Raw genomic sequence first — 23,732 nt, forward strand, 5'->3', positions numbered from 1 at the left:
GGGGTGAACATACTTTTCAAGATGACTTAGAACCAAAAGTTCATTGGAATTATGTTGAAATTATTCTAGATTTTGTTAATGTGACCTTTAAAAGAAACAAAACCAACATTTGACATTTCGAAGCAAATAAATTGATCCTTGAAAGTGATGGAAACTGATATCGAACTCAATTCACGGACAGCACTGTGTTAAACTTCTGTACGTTTTCCAGAAGTATCTCTTTATTTTGCACATTAGCCCAAAAATTTTTCAACAAAAACAAAAGCTAAATTATGACTGGGATTACAGACAGTAAAATTACAGTTCAGTACTTCGTGTAACCCCCATGAGCATTCAGGAGAGCACGTACATGTCGAGGCATGCTGTTCACGAGATTTGCCAAGGTTTGGACAGGAATCGCTTGCCATGCAGTGACAATAGTCTGCTGCAATTCACGCACAGAGGTCGGCTGCTGGTCCAAGTTGTCGATTTGACGCGTTAATTCTGCCCACAAGTTCTCTATCGAATTCATATCCGGGGACATGGCAGGCCACTCCATATGCTCGACACCACGGTCAGCAAGAAAGTGTTGGATCATGCGAGCACGATGAGGCCGTGCATTGTCATCTTGGAAGACAAAGTTTCCTCGAAAGGCTGCACGAGCAAATGGAAGCAATGTTTCTTCCAGAATGACCCTGTACTTGAACTGGTTTAGGTTTCCATTCAGAACAACCAGGTCAGTTTTGCCCCCTGCATGAAAAGCAGCCCAAACGGTCACCCCACCACCTCCAGCTTGGACTCTTGGCACTAATACAATCTTTGTTGTGGGCTTCATGCACTTGTCTGCACACTTGGATGCGGCCATCTTGACGATAGACCAGAAATCTAGACTCGTCACTGAAGGTCACATGATTCCAGTGTCCTGGCTGCCATTGACGGTGCTCTCTGGCCCACTGCAATCGGCGCTGGCTGTGTTGTCTGGTCAGGCGTGGCTTTCTCAGAGGATGCCTGGCACGATAGCCTGCTTGAACCAGTCGTTGGTTGACTAGCCTTCTGGATACAGGCACATTTGTCAGTTGCTGCCACTCAGCCCTAAGCCGATTAGCTGACTTGGTACGGCCATTGCAGACTAACCGGTGCAGCTGGCGATCATCTCTCCTTGTGGTTCTGCGTGGACGTCCTAACCTCGGTATTGGAGTCGGGACACCCCTCTGAGCATTTAGTTTGAGGATCTTTGACACCTGACCTTGAGTGATGCCATACTGCCGAACAATAGCACGCTGTTTCATGCCAGAATTTCTTATAGCCACCACTCCATAACAAACAGCATTGTCAAGTTGACGGACCATCTCCAGAGGAAGCAGCAATAACTTTTGTAGACGTGCAGCAGTTGTTTTCCACTAATACAGAACGCAACAATCCTTATATACCCGATTGTGAAGCCAATCGTCAAATGTACCTGTCCTTACATTTTGTCACGCCACCTGTGATATAATCCTGTTATTGACTTCTTGCTGCGAAAGACAATCAGTGACATGGTTCTTTCAACAAAGACATCACCGAAGGGTAAAATAAACTCACCAGATTGATATACTGAGTTCAGAAAGTAAACCCAAGTCAAGAAAAAAAAAATTCCATATTAAATGCCAAGTCTGTATAATAATAAAGGCAGTGTCCGTATCTGGAGTGAAATCTGACAAGTTTACCATATCTAGCGATTGGTGAATGCTATTCAGGCTGCTTTTGCAAACCATGATGCTACAGTAGACAGAGCTCCCTTTTTGTTTTTCCTCAAGGCCGGGAAAGTTTGGGTGTGTTATCATACTGTTTTTTTGAATTTGTCTGCTCTCGGTGGTTTCCACATTTCGCTGACTTGATGCTTGAAATCGATCTGTTTTTAAAATTCCTTGGCAATTTCAACCAGAAGCAATCAACTTGCTATCGCTTTCCAAGCCAGTCGTTCCTTATCACCCATTTCGTTGGAGTGCTTAAACCACTTGGCGAGGGCTCGACAAATGAAGTGAGAAATGCCTGTGTACTTAATTAATTAGTCACAAGGCAGGGGAAGTTTAGGTGTGTTATAACACCCTCTTTGAATATGATTAAAGAGGTGAACCACCACTTGGTGAACATTATACAGGCTGCTTTTGCAAACCATGGCGTTACAGTAGACAGAGCTGCCTTTTTGTTGTCACCTACCCATTTTTCATCGACTAACATTTTTGTGCGATATAGTCATTCCCCCCCCCCCCCCCCCTTGCTCTGCCCTCCTTCCCATCTCTCTCTCCTCTTCGCTCCCCGTCCACCCTCACTTCTTCTCTCCTCCCTAATTTCTCTGTCCCCCACCACTCCCTTTCCTTCCCCCTCCCTTCTCCTCAGTTTCCCTCCCTCCCCCTCTCCCTCCCTCTTTCACTCCCCCCCCCCTACCCCCACACTCCCTTCCGACCTCCCCCCTTCCCCTTCACCTTTTCTCCCTCTCCCTTTCCCCCACCCCCCTCCCCCTCATTCGTATTCCCGTCAGGAAGCGACTCATTGTTACCTGGCAACGCCGGGTACTTTTTCTCATTATCATAATAAAGTTGGTGTTGGGCTAGCGGTTAGGGTGCCGGCTTAGGATCCTAGGATCCTGGGTTTGAATCCCGGTCGATCGCTGAATTAACGCCAGGGGGGTTGACTCAGCCTGTCATCCTTCCGAGGTCGGCAAATTGAGTACCAGTACACTGGTAATTCCCTGCTTGTCGTTAAAGGCGGCAAAAAGGGTTGGCGTCAGGAAGGGCATCCGGCCGTAAAACATTGCTTCAAAAAGGGGACCGAAAAACAACAACAACCACGGTCCCCGAAAAAGGCCAACCCCCGTTTTGCGGGGAAAAATGGCCTCTAAAGGTGGTTTTATATAATAAAGCTTTCGTGAAAATTTAATTATGTCAACTCAAATGGGAACAAAGTTATGGCCCGGACACACACACGGACACACAAAAACGCACGCACACACACATACACACACACGTGATTTCAAAACCCAGTCTCTTGTTGTGCAGAGGACGGGCTAATGAACTCTGCATTAAAATAAGATCAGTCTTCGTCATCATCAGAACCATCTATCTGAAGGGAAGGCACGAAGGGCTTCATCATCGATAATTTTCAGCCTTGGCACCTGTAATGATATGAGAAGCTAAATTAATACCATATATTGCATAACGCCCCCATGCTCTCCACCCCCCTCTCCCATTGCGTTTGCAACACCACACCAGGCACCAAATATGCTCAACGATGTCGAGTGCCGAAGGACACAAGTTAAGAAAATGAGGTACGGTACTCAGTTTTTACTGTGTTTGCTTTCTTGTCCGTTAATAAGTCTGGGTGACATCTCAGGCACTTTTTGAGCTGCGAAGCTGATCTTTGGATACAATAGTGACCAATTGCTTTGGCAAGTTCCCGCAGACTTCGGACACATTATTAAGACTAGCAAAGAAACCAAAATGATCAAATTTCTTAATTACCTTTATGTCTGTCTACCTACTCCTGCGGCCGCCACCTCTGTCGGCACTTTGTTTCAGCCACGTTTTGATTTTGGCCTCACACTGAGCTGCATCAACTGAAGCTCTTCTTGCTGTATCTGGGGGAAAAAAAATTGAAAAACTTAAGTTTACACACACAAACTTGTACAAAACCAGGTCTTCCATGAGGTTTGACCTTGTATAAACAACCCAAGCACGATGAGGCCTTATTCCTTTGAAATAATACATGTAAATAGGATGCACTATTATTTAAACTTTAATTAAAATATCACAAGTTTATTTTCCATAAAGTGTACATGTGTAAAGTTATGAATATTTCATGCAGTTTCATTTGACAAGCTTATGGTGAAAAACAAAAAACTAAAAAAGGAAAAAGTAAAAGGGAATTTTAGAAAAGGCCATTGCTAAGGACAGCAACAATCTTGTACCTATGATGGCTCTTGTCAATGCCAGTTGGGAGAATGGCGACTTGGTTCCTCGCCCCTTCCAATTTAATTGCATGGCAAGTTTGTCGTCAACAACATGATGCAGGATGCGTTTTACAACATCATCCTGTGTCATTCCACCCAGACCATGAAGATGTGATATCTGCAAGGATATTGAAAATGTCAATATGCATATGTCAAGAAGTTAGTCCACGCAGACATAAACTCCTGTATGTAATGGTGTTTCTTTTCACTGCAATGAAAACATCTGCAAACATCGACAAACTTGGTTTGAAAGAGAAAAGTGCCTCCATACCGCTAGGAGAATAAACCTGCATTTTAGAATAAATATAAAATAGTTGTAAAACAAATGGGTTGAAGCGTACCAATCCCCTTTCAGTTGCCTTATCTTCCAGCAACTCCTCTGCCATTTCAAGTTCCTCCAACGTTTTTAAGGGAAAATTGAACTTGTCTTTGATGGACCATTCGGCATCCTGTGGCGGCTGTCTCTCAAGTATGCTTTGGACCATTACAGCTTGTTGTTTCATGTGTTCTTTTATTTCTTGCAGTATTGTGAATATTCTCATGCCCACGTCTGTAAAAAAGAACATCATTTTGTGTCAACAACAACAACAAAAAAGCAATGAGTCGTACTAAAACATATCCAATTATTACTTCCTTATTGCACCTTAAATACCTGTATGTGTGAAGTTGCATGTCAATATTGAGAAGGAAATATAACCTTTAATATAAATTTATACTGGTTTTGGCTAAGCCTGGTGTTGGCTTAGCGGATAGGGTGCCGGCTTGGGATCCTCGGATCCTGGGTTTGAATCCCGGTCGATCGCTGAATTAACACCAGGGGGGTTGACTCAGCCTGTCATCCTTCTGAGGTCAGCAAATTGAGTACCAGCTTGCTGGGATGAATGATCCTGGTGTGTACCCCGGTTTAGAATAGGTACACCGCATCCCTGCGCACCGTAAGAGGCGACTAAGGGTTGGCGTCAGGAAGGGCATCCGGCCATAAAAACATTGCCTCAAAACAGGGAACCATGATTGTCATGGGGCCCGCAAGGCTAACCCCCGCTCTAGTGGGGAAAATAGCCTTAAAACGATCATTCATTCATTCATTCATATACAAGAGTAATCTTTTTCTACAGGTGACCACTCAAACATACAAAATCAGTCACATTAAAGCCATTTTATTTATATCCAAACTGGTAAAAAATAAAGCATAAACAACATTATTTTGATGTACTTACCCAAGCTACAAGAAAAGTAAAATGTACATGAACACACAGACTCCTCAAGCACACACAAACCAGAAGCATTTGAAGGGCTGCCCTGTATTGAATCACAAGTTCTCACGCTTCCTGGATTTGACAAATAGGTTCCATCGAAAGTGATGCTTGTGTTCCAGACACTGAGACTTGCAGCAGCTGTAATAAAATGACACGACACGTGAAGAGGCCAACACGGATGTTGTATATTCCTGTAAAAAGAGATTCTTTTCTTTCACAGAAATATGAAATATGACCAGTAACAAATGAAAACTGTCCTGATCCAAATTATTCCACAAAATAATTTTGGTCACATTTTTATGTTCATAATTTGTTTTTTTCAGCATTTTAATTGCTTACCCATTCCTGATGCGACTGCCATGCCTGACTGCATGACTGCTGATGCAACATCATTGGTTGAGGAAAATGGTGAAAAGGCAGGTAATGAGGTTTGTGAAAGAGTCCTGGCAGTCTTTTGAAATTTGACAAATTTCGTTGGCTGCCTGTAATCACCAGCGTCCGACATATACCCTGCTGGAGACCTATTCAAACATTGGATAATTAAATTATATAATATCTTATCATAATTGTATACATTGTGGAAAACTATTCTCATGCATGGCAATAAATCCTACAAAAGGTTGCAATAGTTTCGTGTGTGTGTGCGTGTGTGTTCCTCGAGGAAGAACGGTGCCCAGCTGATGATCCGTGCAGTTGGGAAACTAGTCAATTGCTTACAGGTTAAGGTTCTTGCTTTAAGTAGAGAAACTATATTTTGAGGTTTACAATTTAAATAAAGTTGAATATGGGATGTTGTGAAATTAACATCATTTACAGCAATCCTTTAAACTAGCCGAAACCCGTGGAACATCCACGGAAGGGAGGATGTGGTGTATGGATAGAGTGTACCATTATGGATGGCATAGGGGATTTGCTTGTCTGAGTAAGAGTTAGGAAGAAAGATGAGAATGAAGAGTGCGTATATGAACAACGATCGCCGACACCGGCACAAATGCATGCTCTGGATTGTCCACTCAGTGGACAGCTTGCTTTCGCCTTCGCCTGTCCAATCAGCGGACGGCTTGCTTCGCCTTCGCCCAGCAGACGCCAATACGATGGCGTCGTAAGATGGCGTCGTATCGGCAGTTAATCGGATGCTTTTGGGCCCCAACGTCGGCTAATTCAGATTTTTCGAGTATGGCTGTACGTGATAAACAAAGAGCGCGGTTCGTAGATCGTAAATCCATTAGTGCAGTGGGCATCGGGTCACTGGATGCGGCGTAAAAGGGATAACAAAGTCGAGTCCTTACGCTATTATTATATAGATTATTTATATTTAAGTTTAGGAACAACCGATACTGCACAATTAATTCAATGCATTTTTTAAAATAAGAATTGAAAAAGAGAAATAAGTATTGAAAATCATAAGAGATAGAATTGTGAGAAACAAAAATAGAAAAACAAGATGTGTGTGTGTGTGTGTGTGTGTGCATGTGCGTGTGCACGAGTATGCATGCGCGCGCACACGCACATTTAAATTGTAATTTACATTTTTACTGTCCATAAAACATTGATTTGTTATAATGTATTAACGTACTTCCTCTTTTGGTTGTTTGTATATTTCATCTCTGTATGGGGTGCAGCCTTTTGGGATTTCAATTTTCCCCTTCTGGAAGTTTCTGAAGTTGAACAAAGGGAAAGTTTGCATGAGCAATTAAAAAATAAATAAATAAATAACAAGCCACGACAGAAACAAGAAAGTAATCAAGTGTTTAACAAGTTGTTATAAAACCATCTGACCAAATTAAATGAAATAAACAAAACAAAATTAAACCATACCCAAAAATTGCAGTCCAACTGAAAAATCAATAGTCCACCAGTATATTAGAGTACAAGTTGTGTTTCTTTTAGTGACTGGCATATTAGTCATGAAAAGTACGAATATTTTAATTTCATAACCTTGTGCATGTTAATAACGATATACATATAAGGCGAGCCAATATGAGCAGAGCTCCAATTCTATGTAATCGTGTCCGTCATTTTATGTCTTTTTCACCATCTCTTTTTCTGATCTTGTTCTCCTGCTCTTCTTCCATCATCTATAGTTCTGTACCATAAAAAGGCCTGCGCTTCATCTGACATGAGAGCGATATGCGTAAATGATGGGCCAGCCAATCAGCGATTTATAAAAATCGCAAGGGACTCCATTTATGGGTGTTGAGATAATCTAATTTTTCTTTGAAAAATGTGCATCGGGTTATGAGGTCATCATCTCTATTCTCGAAGAGATTATAACTTATAAAATGGATGTGATGTCAGGATGTCTGTCTGTTAACTTTTTTTTGCCATTTTTGCTACTCCTCCCTTATCACCCTGTTGATTGTTCTGAAACTTGACATTAATACAATACAGTAACCCACAAAATCTCTCGGGCTTCATTTTTTTCAAATTCAGATCGTTGAGGGGGGGAGGGGGGTTACCCGTGAAACGTCGGATCCCTACTTGTCCCTTATTTACCAACTGATTGCTCTGAAACTCGATACAACCCTTCTATTCAAGGGTCCACGGGATCGCTCAGTCTTAGATTTTTCGATTTTGTATCGGGGGGGCTCTCAGGGATCAGAGGCTTCCAAGGGGCCCAAAATCAGCAGACGTCTGAACTACAACCTCAAGAGATGACATTCAGCCCACTCAGGGCTACTGTATTTATTTTTATTATGTGTACATTGCAGAACACTTCATCATCATACTAAAATATGCAATTTGGTGTCTGTCTGTCTGATTTTGACCGCAATACATTTGGTCGTTACTTATCCAATCTCAACCACACTTGCCAGGAGGACGACGGGTCACACAATGAAGGTTGCAGCACATTAATTTGCCCCCACCGCCCCCCTCTCCAGGGAGGTATTCTCTGCCATGGGGGTTGTATGTTGAGGTGTATATCCATGTTAAGATAGCTTTATCGTGGTGTTTTCCCAAGGTAATAAAACGAATGTTAATAGCATAATATTAATGTTATTACAAAACAAGACATACTAATAATATCCCACCTCCCCAAGGGGTAGGGAAGAAAACACATCTTCCTCATTGAATAAACGCCGTGTTCACGCATATAAATAGCTTATCGCGCCCGTTCACCTGCAGGGATCACCTGCACAAGAAGTAAAAACAATTATAAACCACAAACATGTAAACCACATGTACCTTTTAAAACTGTCACTAATGCTGTTTAACACTAAACTTAAATAAATCTGGAGGAATCCGGCCATCAGTCAATGCTTAACATGTCCAGAAACGCACCTGATCTCAGATATACTGTAGTCAATACAACTCACAAAGGTTAATAACACGACCCTTTATGCCGCAACGTGGAGTTCTTCCAAGGAGTTTTTCGTGGCGTTTTTCCAAAGCCGCTTCTCATTACAAAAGTAATAACACCTTTGATAATAGCATAATATATATTTTTGCATTTTGTAACTTTTAAAAATATGTTATATATCACTTTTCGACCGATCACTCAATGGCGAAGAATCACTTAAAAATTAAATAATTCTCGTATCCGAATCCATATTCAGATCTTCACCAACATCGAATCGATTCTTCCTTGTCGCACACACAACCTGTCCAACAAGTTTCGTCCAAATCTGTCAATAGCTTTTTGAGATATCTTGATATGTATCATTTTTGGATACATCTCCCAATGGTGAAGAATCACTTTAAAAAATTATACTAGCCGGATCCGAATCCGGATCTTCACCAAAATCTAATAATGCCGTCCTTGTCACATGCACTACCTCTGCCAATTTTCGTCTGAATCCATCCACAACTTTTTGAGATAAATATCCCCACTCTCCCAAGGGGTTTTGTGATTTGCGATATTGCCTCCTCCTCCCCTCCCCCTCCCCACATCCTCAGAAAGTAAATTTTATTATCAGGAATTTAGAATGGTGAGGCACAGTCTGATCTTTTCAATGACCTAATGTAACATAGGTAATCGTGATAATAATTGGCAATAATAAGGATAATAACATGGCTTCCCCTGCCGCTCCCGTAGTGAGCGGGTGTACTCGTATTTTAACCCTTAGATGCAGTCATAAAAAAATCCTACATCTTTCCAGTCCTCGGGGTCTGGAAGACCCGGCCCATGTAAAAGTGTTGTTTTTTGTATTGATTTTTTTTTGCTTTGTTATGCTTTCTTAATCAAAGTTTATGCTCATGGATGAGTATTTGTTCAAAAAAGGCGATTCATTGATCCTTTTATTTGGAAGATATCTCCACAGGTTTGTCAAAACTTTACACCTTTCCAATTATTGTCAGGTGTGGGAAACCCACAAGATGACCAGTAAGACCCATAAACTTGCAGAGTTGGTGAAAATCATAAAATCCGAGAATAAAAAGAATAAGCTTGCGTTTTCCAAAGGAATCGAATAAGTAATCCAAGGGCAAAGATGCTAAAACCATCAAAGAGGAGAGGTGAACAGGTAAAATAGGCAAAACTCACAGTAGCAAATGAAAGAGAAAAACACATTTTATATGGAATGGGAAGGAATACATTGCAATGGAACATTGCATTGCAATGAATTAGAAATTATTCATGTTCATCCCTCCATGCACACACCCTCCAAGTTTACTAGAGTTTGTTACCTGGACCTATTGTCATGATAATGAAGTAATTAGATAACCCCCTGCCCCCCTGGGCTGGACATGGACATGTTGTTTTATGAAAGAAGCTTTTACCTAGAACCTCAATGAAATATTTTCATATTTATGCCACAGAATTATTTGTAACCACGTTATAGGAGCATACAAATAAATAATTGTATAACATAGTTATAGGACAACAATAATCATATGCTGGGTCTCTAAGACCCCAGGAAGAGGGAGAAATGTTTTTAAGCTTTTCCCACAAGCCTGAATGAATTTTTTCTTTCATATTTTTTGTCACTGAATTATTTGTAACCAAGTTATTGGAGCATATAATGAGGCTCATATAAAGAAAATAATGATATAACATTGTAGTACAACAATAATCATGCTGGGCCTCTAAGACCCCAGGACTGGACAGGAGGGGGTAGTGTGTTATGAATGAAGATTTTCCCACGAACCTGAATTTTTTTTTTTAAATTTTGTCACTGAATTATGTGTAACTAAATTATAGCAGCATAGAAAGAGGCTCATATAAAGAATATATATATATAACTTATAGCAAAACAAAACCTTGCCAGGCCTTAGAGACCCCAACCCTGCATCTAAGCTAACGGTTAAATGAGCACAGGGTGAACAAAAACCCTTTGAAGGCAACAAATCGATAAACACTCTTTAACACAAGAATGAAGCACAAAAATAATAAAAACTAGAGCTTCCAGGGAAGCAGAACTCAACTGAACTGACTGGACAACTTTAAAGTAGGTCAGTTGTCTGTACTAGATTTGACTTAAATGAAAAGCCAACAACCTTGTGAAATAATTTTAAGGTCCTTGTATCCTCATACTTGTCCTTTGTTACGGAACCCAACGTCGGCCTATGGTTCCCCCTTTAGGGGGGATTAGTCCCCTCGATTATTGCTGACCGACGTGGTCCCTGAAGCTGCACCGCGGCCTCCGGAAAGGCCGGTGCACAGCCCCGTTCGTGACCGCGGATAAGATGTTACTGGATTGCCGAGCGGATGGCAGCCACGGCCCGAACCGTTAACAAGACTAACCCGATCCTGAAACGTTGGCCAAATCGTGCCACAGATATTCAATGAGGGAAAAGACAAAGACGACACGGATGTGAAGAAGAGGAAGACGAAGGCAAAAAGGTTTGAAATACGGCTATTATTTGTTACGATTTACAGAACCAAAATAACCACGGAAGAAGGAAAGATAATAAAATAAAGACAGAAGGAATCAAGGAGACACAGTGCAATGCTAGCTTACCTACAGTCTTAATTAACCCAGGACAGAACAAACAAAAGACGGACTCACACAAATGGGGAATTTGCAGGCAGGAATGATTGGAAGGAGGAATGGGAAGGTTCAGCTGGGGCAGATGGTTCGGGCTTGATCCCGCACGGGACGTCGGGCTGGACCTCGACGGCCACCGATGCCACCGCAATCTGGCTCCCGCTGGGTAACGGGTCGAAGCTGCCTGGTGGAGTCAAAACTGCTGGTGGAGTCAAAACTGCTGGTGGAGCCAAAACTGCTGGTGGAGCCGAACTGCTGGTGGAGCCAAACTGCTGGTGGAGCCAAAACTGCTGGTGGAGCCGAACTGCTGGTGGAGCCAACTTCTTAACGGGCGCAACTCTCCGTGGGGATCCATTCCTCTGCCTTTACCAAGCTCGTCTGGACTCTTCTCTCAAACGCAACCACCTTGGACTCTTCTTTTAAAGGCTTCCGCGTGCGCTTATATAACGCGCTTTTAGATCAACCCGCGCCACGCCCGTGATCGTATTTCCCCAGCCCTGGTTGGCTGGTCAGGGCACGCTGGCTCCACCCTTTTGATGACGATGGGCGGGCCACGCCCTGGATTCGGCAGCTCCTCCCCCTTCTTCTCCAAGCCCACCTCGTGGCTAATGGAGTCGCGGTGAAAACCGCCCAGCAGAGGCGGCGAATGCAGTTGGCAATCGAGGCTTTGTGAATGAAAATGAAAGGGGATCTATCTATTTGAATTTGGTGCAATGGAGTGTCAATTAATGGAAGACAAAGCCTTAGCCTAATACACAGAATAAGGAAATAACTACCAACAAGCAGGGAATCTATGATTGGCTAAACGTGATTGTATATGACCTAACTACGGGACGCCCTTTGACCTTTATACACAACTGGAGGACGGAGGGTGATATTTTACAATGTACTATACAATAAAAAAACACAATCATCATATCCACAACACTGCACCCTCCTCCTCTTAGGCACGTTCCGGGCCTATTACCTTTACGTTTAGTGTGGCACGTAGGTGTAGTTCCCTCTACATTTAACCTGACCCTGAGTGTGACAGTTTTAAAACATAAATAAATATGTCCCGCTGCTCCATTGCACCCTGCCTAACAGATTCACGCCCACAACTAACCGAATTGCGGAATGGTCTTCAAACTATACATTTACGGTGGGGGCGCATTATTTACAACGACGCTATTTTATTTACAATGGCAACCCAGGACCTGTGATTGTTCTTTTGGGGGGGAGACAGTCTGCTCTGCATCGACGCACCATGAAGCACCCAAAAACGCACCAAAAACACCCTCAAGCACCAATCGGTGCACAGTCACCACAGTTCTAAATAAAACCAAACCCAAACCCTTGGTGGTGTCTTGCTCTTCGGCTCCCTCTGCTGGCTATGTTATCTTCCTGTTGTTGTCATCTTCTTTGCTGGCGGCCTATTTGCAATAAAAGGAAAGTGCACAACCGTGTCCATTTTTATTTATTTATGGCCCACAGGGCCGACTATTATAGTTCACCTGTGGGGCATAGGTGCCCTGTGACCCAGGTCCGCCAGGAAGATCTCGGGCCTTCATGGCCGGTTCCAGCAGAGGGGCCATGCCCCAACCCATGGGGTCCATAAGTGGTGCTCAGCCACAGACATGTGGTCCATAAAGTGGTGCATCGATGCAGACAGCTGTGGTTGCGAGAGTTTCGGGCGCACAATGGCGGACTCCCGCACGCTCCCCTCGGCGCCCAGTGGCGCACAGTCCTGGTGTGGGAGACAAGGGGGGGGGGGGGGGGGAAGACAGGTGAGCGAGGGGTAAGGTCACAAGGGTACACTTCAATAAAGGCAATGCAAGGCGAGGTGCGTATGGAGACGGAGCGGAGAAAAGCTCGTCCCTACCGTACGTCACCCCCCCTGTCACCTACTCTACCCTTGCCCTTACCCCATATTTACAACAATCTACACATTTCAAATTCGTCACTAATGTCACGTCTTCCCCATATTTCCCCTACACCAAATTCGTCTTCACTCCCACCAATCCAAAATTTGCCATCACCAATTCATCATCAATCCTCATAAGGAGGGAGAGATGGAACACAAAGCACAATGTCACACCCACGTCATGATGCGTCTCACATTCCAAACATTTGCACAATAAAAATAATCAAACCTGGCATGGTGTGGAGTAGCGTCACCCCAGGTGAGTGGATGTAGATGGTGCAAGGAGATTCTTAATCCTAACTATCCTCTAAATGACTTTAATACACTTTACACTACCTGGGGTCTTCCCTGCCAATCCATTGGCCAACTTACACTCTATGCGGTTTTAAGAACCAAATTCCCATTGACCCAAACTGTGGTGCTTCCTCAATTTGGGGTCTCACTCCCCCGATTCATCTCCCGGTGCCCTTGCACAATTTCTGGGCTGAGTCGTGTAGCTCTCCCAGCAGGTCTACCCACCTGCACACCTCCACCACTGTAGTTGCCACCCGAGCTTACCTGCTCCTTAACCTAACCTATCTACTGGGGAAGGCCCCTCCTGGCTCTGTCACCCCTCGGTGCCCTCTGGCACTGGGCTACCCGGGTCCGTCCTCTGGATTCTCGGGCCCCATCCACAACAACTCTACCGGCTCCCAGAGCCCACCTGCGGCCTCACCTGGCCGACATCCTCACAGTGGTGGAGTGCTCAACCAACTACACATACTAACAGGCCACACGCCCAGCCATTTCCACGTCACTAATGCACCCATTCAAACTCCATTCTTCCACACGCACCACAGATGCCAATATCCAACCACCATTTACCTGTACCCTCTACCTAACACTTACACTACCCTCCCCGGGTATTCGTGATGGGGGTCCATTCTTCCCCCATTCACACCTTCGCACCATCCACTCCACTCCACAGTTTCCACCATACTCACTCCACGACCATCCATTCCATACTCCATATATTCCACACTCCATGTATTCCACACAACCATTCTCCATACACCTGCAGTTGCACACCTGTGCAATCCCACCTGGTGCCACCTGCACCCTCCTTCCTCCCTGGACCATTTGGTCAACACAACACACATCACCATCACCCACTCATACACTGCTCCATACACCTGTTCAGTTGCACACCTGTGCAATCTCAATACAACTCACAATCACAATCATTTACTCATACCCTGCTCAATACACTTTCGATCCTCACACACACGGCATCATCTCATCTAACTACTCCCCTCCGGAACTTGCGCTTCCCAGTCGCCCCTTTAAACTATTGCGCTCCCTCGTCATTATAATCCAAACTAATCTACCTGCGTCCCCACTACAGGTATCAATGTTGCTACCTAACCTTAACGTTACCTATGGTCAATCTCTAAGTCCCTACACACGATATCCTAACCCTCCCGGGCTAGTTTTCACTGCCAAACCCCATAAGACTAGTGCTCCTTTGCCCCCGATGTGAGGGATGGCAAAGTTGCCATCCCATCACATCGGGCACCTCTCACTACCAATTTGGCTCATCCAATTGCAACCAATCAAAAATTTTCCAATTACTGCCAATTCTATTCACTTTTAAAAAAAATTTCGGATCAAAAACACTCTCCTCATCATCACAGTCCGCTTTATCTGAGCCTCGGTGCGTCGTCACATCATTAAAACTCGGCTTCGCAAAGCCGAGCAATGAATTTGGGTGGTTTGGTCGCCTGCAGTTGGATCCGTCCGGGATTCACGACTCTGGGGAGGAGGCATGCTCGGGCCGAGGTTCCACGCATCATCGCGGCTCGGAACCTTGCGGTCCCGGGCCCGATGGCTGAAGCTCGCCCGGTCGGAACCCCGTCCCCGCCACCAGGGGGCACCGTTCCGCTTCCTCCTCCTCGCCCTGGAACCGGACCGGTCGCCTCGCCCGACAAGGCCCGGACTCGACCGTGCGGGGCGGGGCCAGGCCCGAATCGTGCGCGACGCTCCGAAGCATCGATCCCCGCGAGGCTTCGCATCCAACAAAGCGTGCCCCGCGCGCAGCTCAGCATCCAACAAAGCGTGCCCCGCGCGCAGCTCAGCATCCAACAAAGCGTGCCCCGCGCGCAGCTCAGCATCCAACAAAGCGTGCCGCGCACGCAGCTCAGCATCCAACAAAGCGTGCCGCGCACCGAGCGCCCGCTATCCATCGCCCTAACTGCTAACCCGGTCAACGTCGATGCTTTACTTGCAGGCTCACACCACGCGACCCGTTTCACACTCACAAAGCCCGGCGTTTCGGCGCCTCCAGTGCATCCCACACACTCCGTCCATTCCACCACCGCACTCCCTGTTACACACCACACCTCCCGCGCACCTTCTTGCGCATACCCGCCGTTCGCACACCTCGGTCCACACCTCTCCTCCGTTACGTCCTCCGTAACACTCACCATGGGCGGGCACTCTTGCATCCACCCACTACCGCACTCCGATGTGCCCCCTCGCACTCGCGCCACAACCAACTCAGGTGTGCTTTCTCGCACACCCTCGCCGTTCATCCCCAACGTGCATCCTCGCACCCGCTCCTCCTCCAACTCACTCTCACCCTCGCACGTACACTCCGTCGTGCATTCCCGCTCACACTCCGTCCACCCCGACGTGCATTCTCGCTCGCACTCGGTTTCACACTCGCGCTTCGTAACACGCTCACTCCTTGTGTCACACCCCGTACACCCCGACGTGCATTCTCGCTCGCACTCGGTTTCACTCCCACACGTTATAACACACCCACTTGCCGACGCACACTTTTTCCTCACAGGCGCGCCATTTCCATTCACACGGGACCCTTCACCAACGCCCGGATGCCATATTGACCCCAATCGCGCGACAATTCTCTTCGCGCTGAACACTTTTCTACGAAATCTCCCGGTACCACATGCAGCCCGTCTCACCTTTGGGGTTCTTCTTCCTCCCTGCACCAACACCTGCAAATCTTTATAAGGATTAGCAAGTACGGCACCACGATGCGAATTCAGACTTTGTACCATATCCACTTCTCCCTGCCGCGAATGCTTTTCTAAGCCCCCGGTCTCTCCAATTTCAACTTTTGCTTTCTCTTTATTCATCTCGACGACCGTTGGCTTTAATAAAATTCCCTCTTCTACCTCAGCGGTCGCCGGCTGCCCCATACCCCGGGTCACGATCTCTATACCCGTCATTTTACCCGCGCTTTCCTCCGCCTCGCTCAACCAGCGCTTCTCGACCCGCGTTACCTCCTCGTGCACCCCTGGGACCTGCTCGCTCAACCCGCGGTCTCTGTCCCTCTCCAACCCCTCATTAATTTCTTTGGCTTGGCCAACCATGCCCCCCAGTTTGTCCCCTAATCTGCTTCCGAATCCCTCAAATTTGCTTCCGAGTCCCTTCAATTTGCTTCCGAGTCCCTCCAATTTGCTTCCGAGCCCCTCAAATTTATTGTTCAACCCCTCTCTTAATTGCTCACTGTCAGCCCTCCTTCTGTTTTCCATTCCTTCAATTTGGCCTCCCAATCGCTCAATTTGGCTCCCCATACTCATCTGTGCAGCTGCCTGCAGCTGCGCAATGAGGGCCTGCATGTCAATCCCTCCCACTTGTGCAGCGGGCGCGGCCGCCGTAGCCATGTGCGAGGCGCCATTTTGCACGCCCGCAACCTCGTGCGCGAGGGCGCCCTCTTGCACGCCTGAAACCTCCTCAACCACATCATCATTTCTGTCCTCCATTTCTTCCCCCTGGTCCTGGGTTACCCCTAACCCCTCTTCTATTTCCCCCATCGGCATCCGATCATCTTGACCATCCATGGCACGCTTTTCAAATTTAAGATTTTATAAAACACAATTTCGGCCCACTCGTAATTTGAGCGCACTAAGCGCTTCAGGTCTGTATCTCGCTCCTGGCACCAATTGTTACGGAACCCAACGTCGGCCTATGGTTCCCCCTTTAGGGGGGATTAGTCCCCTCGATTATTGCTGACCGACGTGGTCCCTGAAGTTGCACCGCGGCCTCCGGAAAGGCCGGTGCACAGCCCCATTCGTGACCGCGGATAAGATGTTACTGGATTGCCGAGCGGATGGCAGCCGCGGCCCGAACCGTTAACAAGACTAACCCGATCCTGAAACGTTGGCCAAATCGTGCCACAGATATTCAATGAAGGAAAAGACAAAGACGACACGGATGTGAAGAAGAGGAAGACGAAGGCAAAAAGGTTTGAAATACGGCTATTCTTTTTTTATATTTACAGGACCAAAATAACCAAGGAAGAAGGAAAGATAATAAAATAAAGACAGAAGAAATCAAGGAGACACAGTGCAATGCTAGCTTACCTACAGTCTTAATTAACCCAGGACAGAACAAACAAAAGACGGACTCACACGAATGGGGAATTTGCAGGCAGGAATGATTGGAAGGAGGAATGGGAAGGTTCAGCTGGGGCAGATGGTTCGGGCTTGATCCCGCACGGGACGTCGGGCTGGACCTCGACGGCCACCGATGCCACCGCAATCTGGCTCCCGCTGGGTAACGGGTCGAAGCTGCCTGGTGGAGTCAAAACTGCTGGTGGAGCCAAAACTGCTGGTGGAGCCAAACTGCTGGTGGAGCCAAACTGCTGGTGGAGCCAAAACTGCTGGTGGAGCCGAACTGCTGGTGGAGCCGAATTGCTGGTGGAGCCAAACTGCTGGTGGAGCCAAAACTGCTGGTGGAGCCGAACTGCTGGTGGAGCCAACTTCTTAACGGGCGCAACTCTCCGTGGGGATCCCTTCCTCTGCCTTTACCAAGCTCGTCTGGACTCTTCTCTCAAACGCAACCACCTTGGACTCTTCTTTTAAAGGCTTCCGCGTGTGCTTATATAACGCGCTTTTAGATCAACCCGCGCCACGCCCGTGATCGTATTTCCCCAGCCCTGGTTGGCTGGTCAGGGTTCGCTGGCTCCACCCTTTTGATGACAATGGGCGGGCCACGCCCTGGATTCGGCGGCTCCTCCCCCTTCTTCTCGAAGCCCACCTCGTGGCTAATGGAGTCGCGGTGAAAACCGCCCAGCAGCTGCGGCGAATGCAGTTGGCAATTGAGGCTTTGTGAATGAAAATGAAAGGGGATCTATCTATTTGAATTCGGTGCAATGGAGTGTCAATTAATGGAAGACAAAGCCTTAGCCTAATACACAGAATAAGGAAATAACTACCAACAAGCAGGGAATCTATGATTGGCTAAACGTGATTGTATATGACCTAACTATGGGATGCCCTTTGACCTTTATACACAACTGGAGGACGGAGGGTGATATTTTACAATGTACTATCTATATATATAAAACACAGTTTGTGTGTGCGTGTGTGTGTGTGTGTGTGTGTGTGTGTGTGTGTGTGTGTGTGTGTAATGTTACCGATAGACTCCTAAACGGAGAGGCTCACGTACTTGATATTTGGCACAGACATGGCCATTGAGCCTGGGACGAACATGGCTGACCTAAAAATTTATATCATAATATGTTTTTACCATATTTTTATCTCAGCGCGAAATATTATGACCGGAATCTGACCGGAAGCAGAGCAGCGCGCTGATTCGCTCAGAGCGATCACGTGATGTTCGTTGCCGCCATTAACTCAGTTACGCGTTCGCACGTACTTCAGAGCGATTGCGTTTTTGCCGGGTACTTCTGCATGATTAGCATTTAGCATGATTTCGCATGTTTCACATAGATTTGTTTTCAGCGAGCAGAAGTACCCGGCATTGTACGAATAATATATCGATAGTGCCGTGTAGGGCGGAGTGATGCCGCTGTGGGAGGGACCGAGCAAGGTCGCTGTGGGCGGGACCGAGCGAGGTCGCTGTGGGCGGGCCCGGGCGAGATCGCTGTGGGCTGGGCCGAGCGAGGCAGCTATGGGCGGGGCCGAGAGAGGTTGCTGTGGGCGGGGCCGAGCGAGGTCTGCGTTAGTGCGTTGCCGACTTGCCGTTGCCTGGTATAAAAAGATGGTGCTCGATGCTCTCTGCGTCAAGATACGGTCTTGATGTCCGTATCTTTACAACAGACATTCCAATGATGATGATGATAAATGTAGTACCACTCAAGGAAGGCCCACAACTCAAGAGAGTGGAAAAAAACAATAAAATGAACAAAAATACGGGGAAGGAGAAGCAACCACTCAGAAGAATGACAGAAAATCATTTCCCTTAAATGTACCATGTTCACCAACTAGCACGACCAGATACAGGACACCAAAATAATTTCCCTTACACATATCGTGTCCACCAACCAGCAAGACCATACCACTTACCTCTGGATCAAACTGTATTGCAAATATTCAAACGGTTTTTACATGCTGCCGTCTCCTAGCAACCAATGAAATTTTTCAAAAATATTGTAGCTTCACTTTTCACGGAGTATGAGCGTTCTATATATTTTCAATTCAGTGCGCCCGACTCGCTGACGTACTTGATTTGTGGCATAGACATGGCCATTGGGCCTTCACGGTGTAATTTGTGCGAGGCTTTTGTCCGAGTGAGCTTGAGTCGAGAGGGCGAATGTACGGGTTGGGAATGTACGGGTCTCCCTTCCCCCGCCCGGCAACGCCGGTACTGGAGGGCGTCACAGGATCGGTGAGTCTCCAAAATCCGCTTCGTGCTGTTGCGAAGATTCAGGACGATGTCGCCATTGTTGTGCTGCTCTCCGACCATGAGAACTGCAACGTCATTGTTGACTGGCCCTCCCCCTCCCCCCTCCCCCACCCACCCCTCTCCTCTCCCCTCCCATCCCTCCCCCTCCCCCCCTCTTCTCCCCTCCCCCCCTCTTCTCCCCTCCCCCCCCTTCTCCCTCACGTTTATACACGGAATGCCGGGTACTTCCCCCCCCTCTTCTCCCCTCCCCCCCTCTTCTCCCCTCCCCCCCTCTTCTCCCCTCCCCCCCTCTTCTCCCCTCCCCCCCTCTTCTCCCCTCCCCCCCCTCTTCTCCCCTCCCCCCCCCTTCTCCCCTCCTCCCCCCCTCTTCTCCCCTCCCCCCCTCTTCTCCCCTCCCCCCCTCTTCTCCCCTCCCCCCCCCTCTGCTCCCCTCCCCCCCTCTTCTCCCCTCCCCCCCTCTTCTCCCCTCCCCCCCCTCCTCTCCCCTCCCCCCCTCTTCTCCCCTCCCCCCCTCTTCTCCCCTCCCCCCCTCATCTCCCCTCCCCCCCTCATCTCCCCTCCCCCCCCTCTTCTCCCCTCCCCCCCTCTTCTCCCCTCCCCCCCCTCTTCTCCCCTCCCCCCCCTCTTCTCCCCTCCCCCCCCTCTTCTCCCCTCCCCCCCTCTTCTCCCCTCCCCCCTCTTCTCCCCTCCCCCGTTCCCCTCCCCTCCCCCCGTTCCCCTCCCCCCCGTTCCCCTCCCCTCCCCCCCGTTCCCCTCCCCTCCCCTCCCCCCCCCGTTCCCCTCCCCTCCCCTCCCCCCCGTTCCCCTCCCCTCATCTTCCCCCTCCCCTCCCCTCATCTTCCCCCTCCCCTCCCCTCCCCCGCCCGGCAATGCCGGGTACTTCTGCGAGTACAATATAAAAACACAATCCTCATATCCACAACACTTTGTTTTACAATTGATACAATGTTACACTTTGCAACAATGTTGCAGAAATATAGTTGTGTAGATAAAAGGAAACCCACTCATTCTGCACGCAGCAGCAGCACGTCTCTGACTAGCACTCTTCTTCTTCAGCTTCGGCATCCTGAAATTAAAAAAGATTTTTGTCAATTTATATTTATACATTTCACTTCCGTAAATGTTGTGTTCACTTCTTTCTCAGTTTCAGCATCCTAAATTCTTGTGCTTTTCTTAAGAGCTGAAAAAAATATTCCGGCCTATGGCGGCCATTTTGTGACAGATTGGGTTGACATGTGATAGCAACCTACCTTGTGTGGTAAGAGTCTCACACACCAAGTTTGATCAAAATCCATAAATATTTGTGGACGTTAAAGTCTTAACGTCGTTTCGGAGCTGAAAACAATATGGCGGCCTATGGTGGCCATTTTGTGACGGATCGGGTTGGAATGCAATAGCAACCTACCTTGTGTGGTAAGGGTTAAACATTCTAAGTTTGATAAAAATCTGTTAATATTTGTGGACGCTAGAGTGTTAACGTCGTTTTCATGACCAAAAACAAAATGGTCGCCTAAGTCCGCCATTTTTCAACGGATCGGGCTGAAATGTAATACCAACCAGGTCCTTGGGGTAAGGATGCTGCATGTCAAGTTTGATCAGAATCGCTTAATATTTGTGGATGCTGGAGTGTTAACGTCGAAAAGTTAACGGACGACGATGACAGACGACGGAGTGGTTGTCCAGTTGAGTTAACAATGACCAAAATATTTTTGGTGAAATACAATTTCAAATTAAGTCAATAAAAACAGGAAGAAAACGACATAAAATGTCAAAGCCCCATGGTTTTAGTCGCCAATCTTTGTTTGGATCACAAATCAAAATCTTCTGCATATGTAGATGCTCATGTATCATCATGTTATACGCTCATGTATCATCATATGTATACGCTCATGTATCATGTTATACACTCATGTTACACGCTCATGTATGGTCATATGTACATGCTCATGTATAGTCATATGTACATGCTCATGTATTGTCATGTTACACGCTCATGTATCGTCATATGTACATGCTCATGTATAGTCATGTTATACGCTCATGCATCATCATATGTACACGCCCATGTATCGTCATGTTATACGCTCATGTATCGTCATGTTATACGCTCATGTATCGTCATGTTATACACTCATGTATCGTCATAAGTACACGCTCATGTATAGTCATGTTATACGCTCATGTATCGTCATATGCTCATGTATCATGTTATATGCTCATGTATCGTCATGTTATACGCTCATGTATCGTCATATGTACATGCTCATGTATCATGTTATACGCTCATGTATCGTCATATGTACACGTTCATGTATCGTCATGTTACACGCTCATGTGTAGTCATATGTACACGCTCATGTATCGTCATATGTACACGTTCATGTATCGTCATGTTATACGCTCATGTATCGTCATATGTACACGCTCATGTATAGTCATATGTACACACTCATGTATCGTCATGTTATACGCTCATGTATAGTCATATGTACACGCTCATGTATCGTCATGTTATACGCTCATGTATAGTCATATGTACACGCTCATGTATCATGTTACACGTTCATGCATCATGTTACACGCTCATGTATCGTCATGTTACACGCTCATGTATCGTCATGTTACACGCTCATGTATCATGTTACACGCTCATGTATCGTCATGTTACACGCTCATGTATCGTCATGTTATATGCTCATGTATAGTCATATGTACACGCTCATGTATCGTCATGTTATACGCTCATGTATAGTCATATGTACACGCTCATGTATCGTCATGTTACACGCTCATGTATCATGTTACACGTTCATGCATTATGTTACACGCTCATGTATCGTCATGTTACACGTTCATGCATCATGTTACACGCTCATGTGTCGTCATGTTACACGCTCATGTATCGTCATGTTATACGCTGTGTCGTTTGTGTCAACTTCAAGAATGAACAAAAATCTGCCCAATGCTCCCCGAAATATGGTTGCGGACAGCCGGACGGACAAGACCCGATCCATAAACCCCCGTTTCGGACTAAGTCCAACTGGGGCTAATAAGGCCCACCCACGGATGTCAGGTCAGAGGTCATGCGATCGATCATACAAGACGAGCGGAGGGTTGTTTTGTGAGGTCACACGACAAAAAGGTGTTACCACGTGTAACGTGTTGCACAAAACGCTTGTCTCCCTCAGACGCTCTCTACAAAGTTTGCAAATGGATGATCAAACGTATAGTTGTAATTGTAGTTATGATTCCATTCAACCACACAAAGGGCGAATCAATAACGCACGTACAACGCAACTAGGAAAAGGCCTGACTTGTTTCCCGCCAAAACGCGTGTACTACGCAAACAACACGCAATTGTGTTACACCCGTGAAGCAGGTGATGATTATAAAGGATTCGCAGACATCATTTAACAATCCCGCAGAAGAAAATGAAAATGACTCCGACTGATGTGGATTTTCGGAGATACCGAGACCGGACTGGATTGGACAGGGACTGCACGTACCTTCTTGTAATGCGGCACGCGAATGACGCGATCCAAAAGCAATTTTCTCTTCTTCTTCTTCGCTACTCCTCTTCTTCCTCCTATTATTATTCTTCTTCTTATACCTCTTATGCTGATACTTCTTTTTCTTCTTCTAATTCTTCTTCTTCTTCTTCTTTTCTACTTCTTCCGGTACTTCTTCTTCTTCGTCTAGTAGTTCCTCTTCTTCTTCGGCTATATTCTTCTTATTATTATTTTGCTTTCTAATGGCGTTTCAGAGATGCGACCTAAACATATTGGCTGAAGCAGAAACATGAAATAAAATAAATTAATAGTAATAAAAGTAATTACTGGGGACTTTACATTGTTAGCCCCGTTTGGTTTAGAAATGTTAAAATCGATTTGCAGAGTTCAGGGTGCTTTTACCTCAGTGGACAAAGAAAGTGTTTCCGGTACGCCTGATCACGTGATCATTTCTCGGGCAGAGTGAAAAAGGCGCGATCTGGGTTCCCCGTAGCGAGGGCTTTGTGTGAACACGTG

At 46.5% G+C, this 23,732-nt stretch overlaps 1 protein-coding gene across 1 annotated transcript; it reads right to left on the bottom strand.

Annotated features, from left to right (window-relative positions):
- Positions 1 to 2,935: 2,935 nt before the first annotated feature.
- On the bottom strand, positions 2,936 to 23,386 carry LOC144892907 (uncharacterized). Its single transcript, XM_078781377.1, has 9 exons — positions 23,214 to 23,386; positions 20,712 to 20,773; positions 6,800 to 6,881; positions 5,563 to 5,744; positions 5,245 to 5,361; positions 4,309 to 4,517; positions 3,926 to 4,085; positions 3,480 to 3,595; positions 2,936 to 3,133 (listed from the first exon to the last, which is right to left on the bottom strand). Exons 2-8 carry the CDS (start codon positions 20,770 to 20,772, stop codon positions 3,492 to 3,494), a joined length of 915 nt encoding a protein of 304 aa, XP_078637503.1. The 5' UTR covers position 20,773; positions 23,214 to 23,386; the 3' UTR covers positions 2,936 to 3,133; positions 3,480 to 3,491.
- Positions 23,387 to 23,732: the final 346 nt, after the last annotated feature.

This window comes from Myxine glutinosa, chromosome 7, assembly GCF_964187855.1.
Source record: "Myxine glutinosa chromosome 7, kmMyxGlut1.1, whole genome shotgun sequence".
Taxonomy (NCBI): domain Eukaryota; kingdom Metazoa; phylum Chordata; class Myxini; order Myxiniformes; family Myxinidae; genus Myxine; species Myxine glutinosa.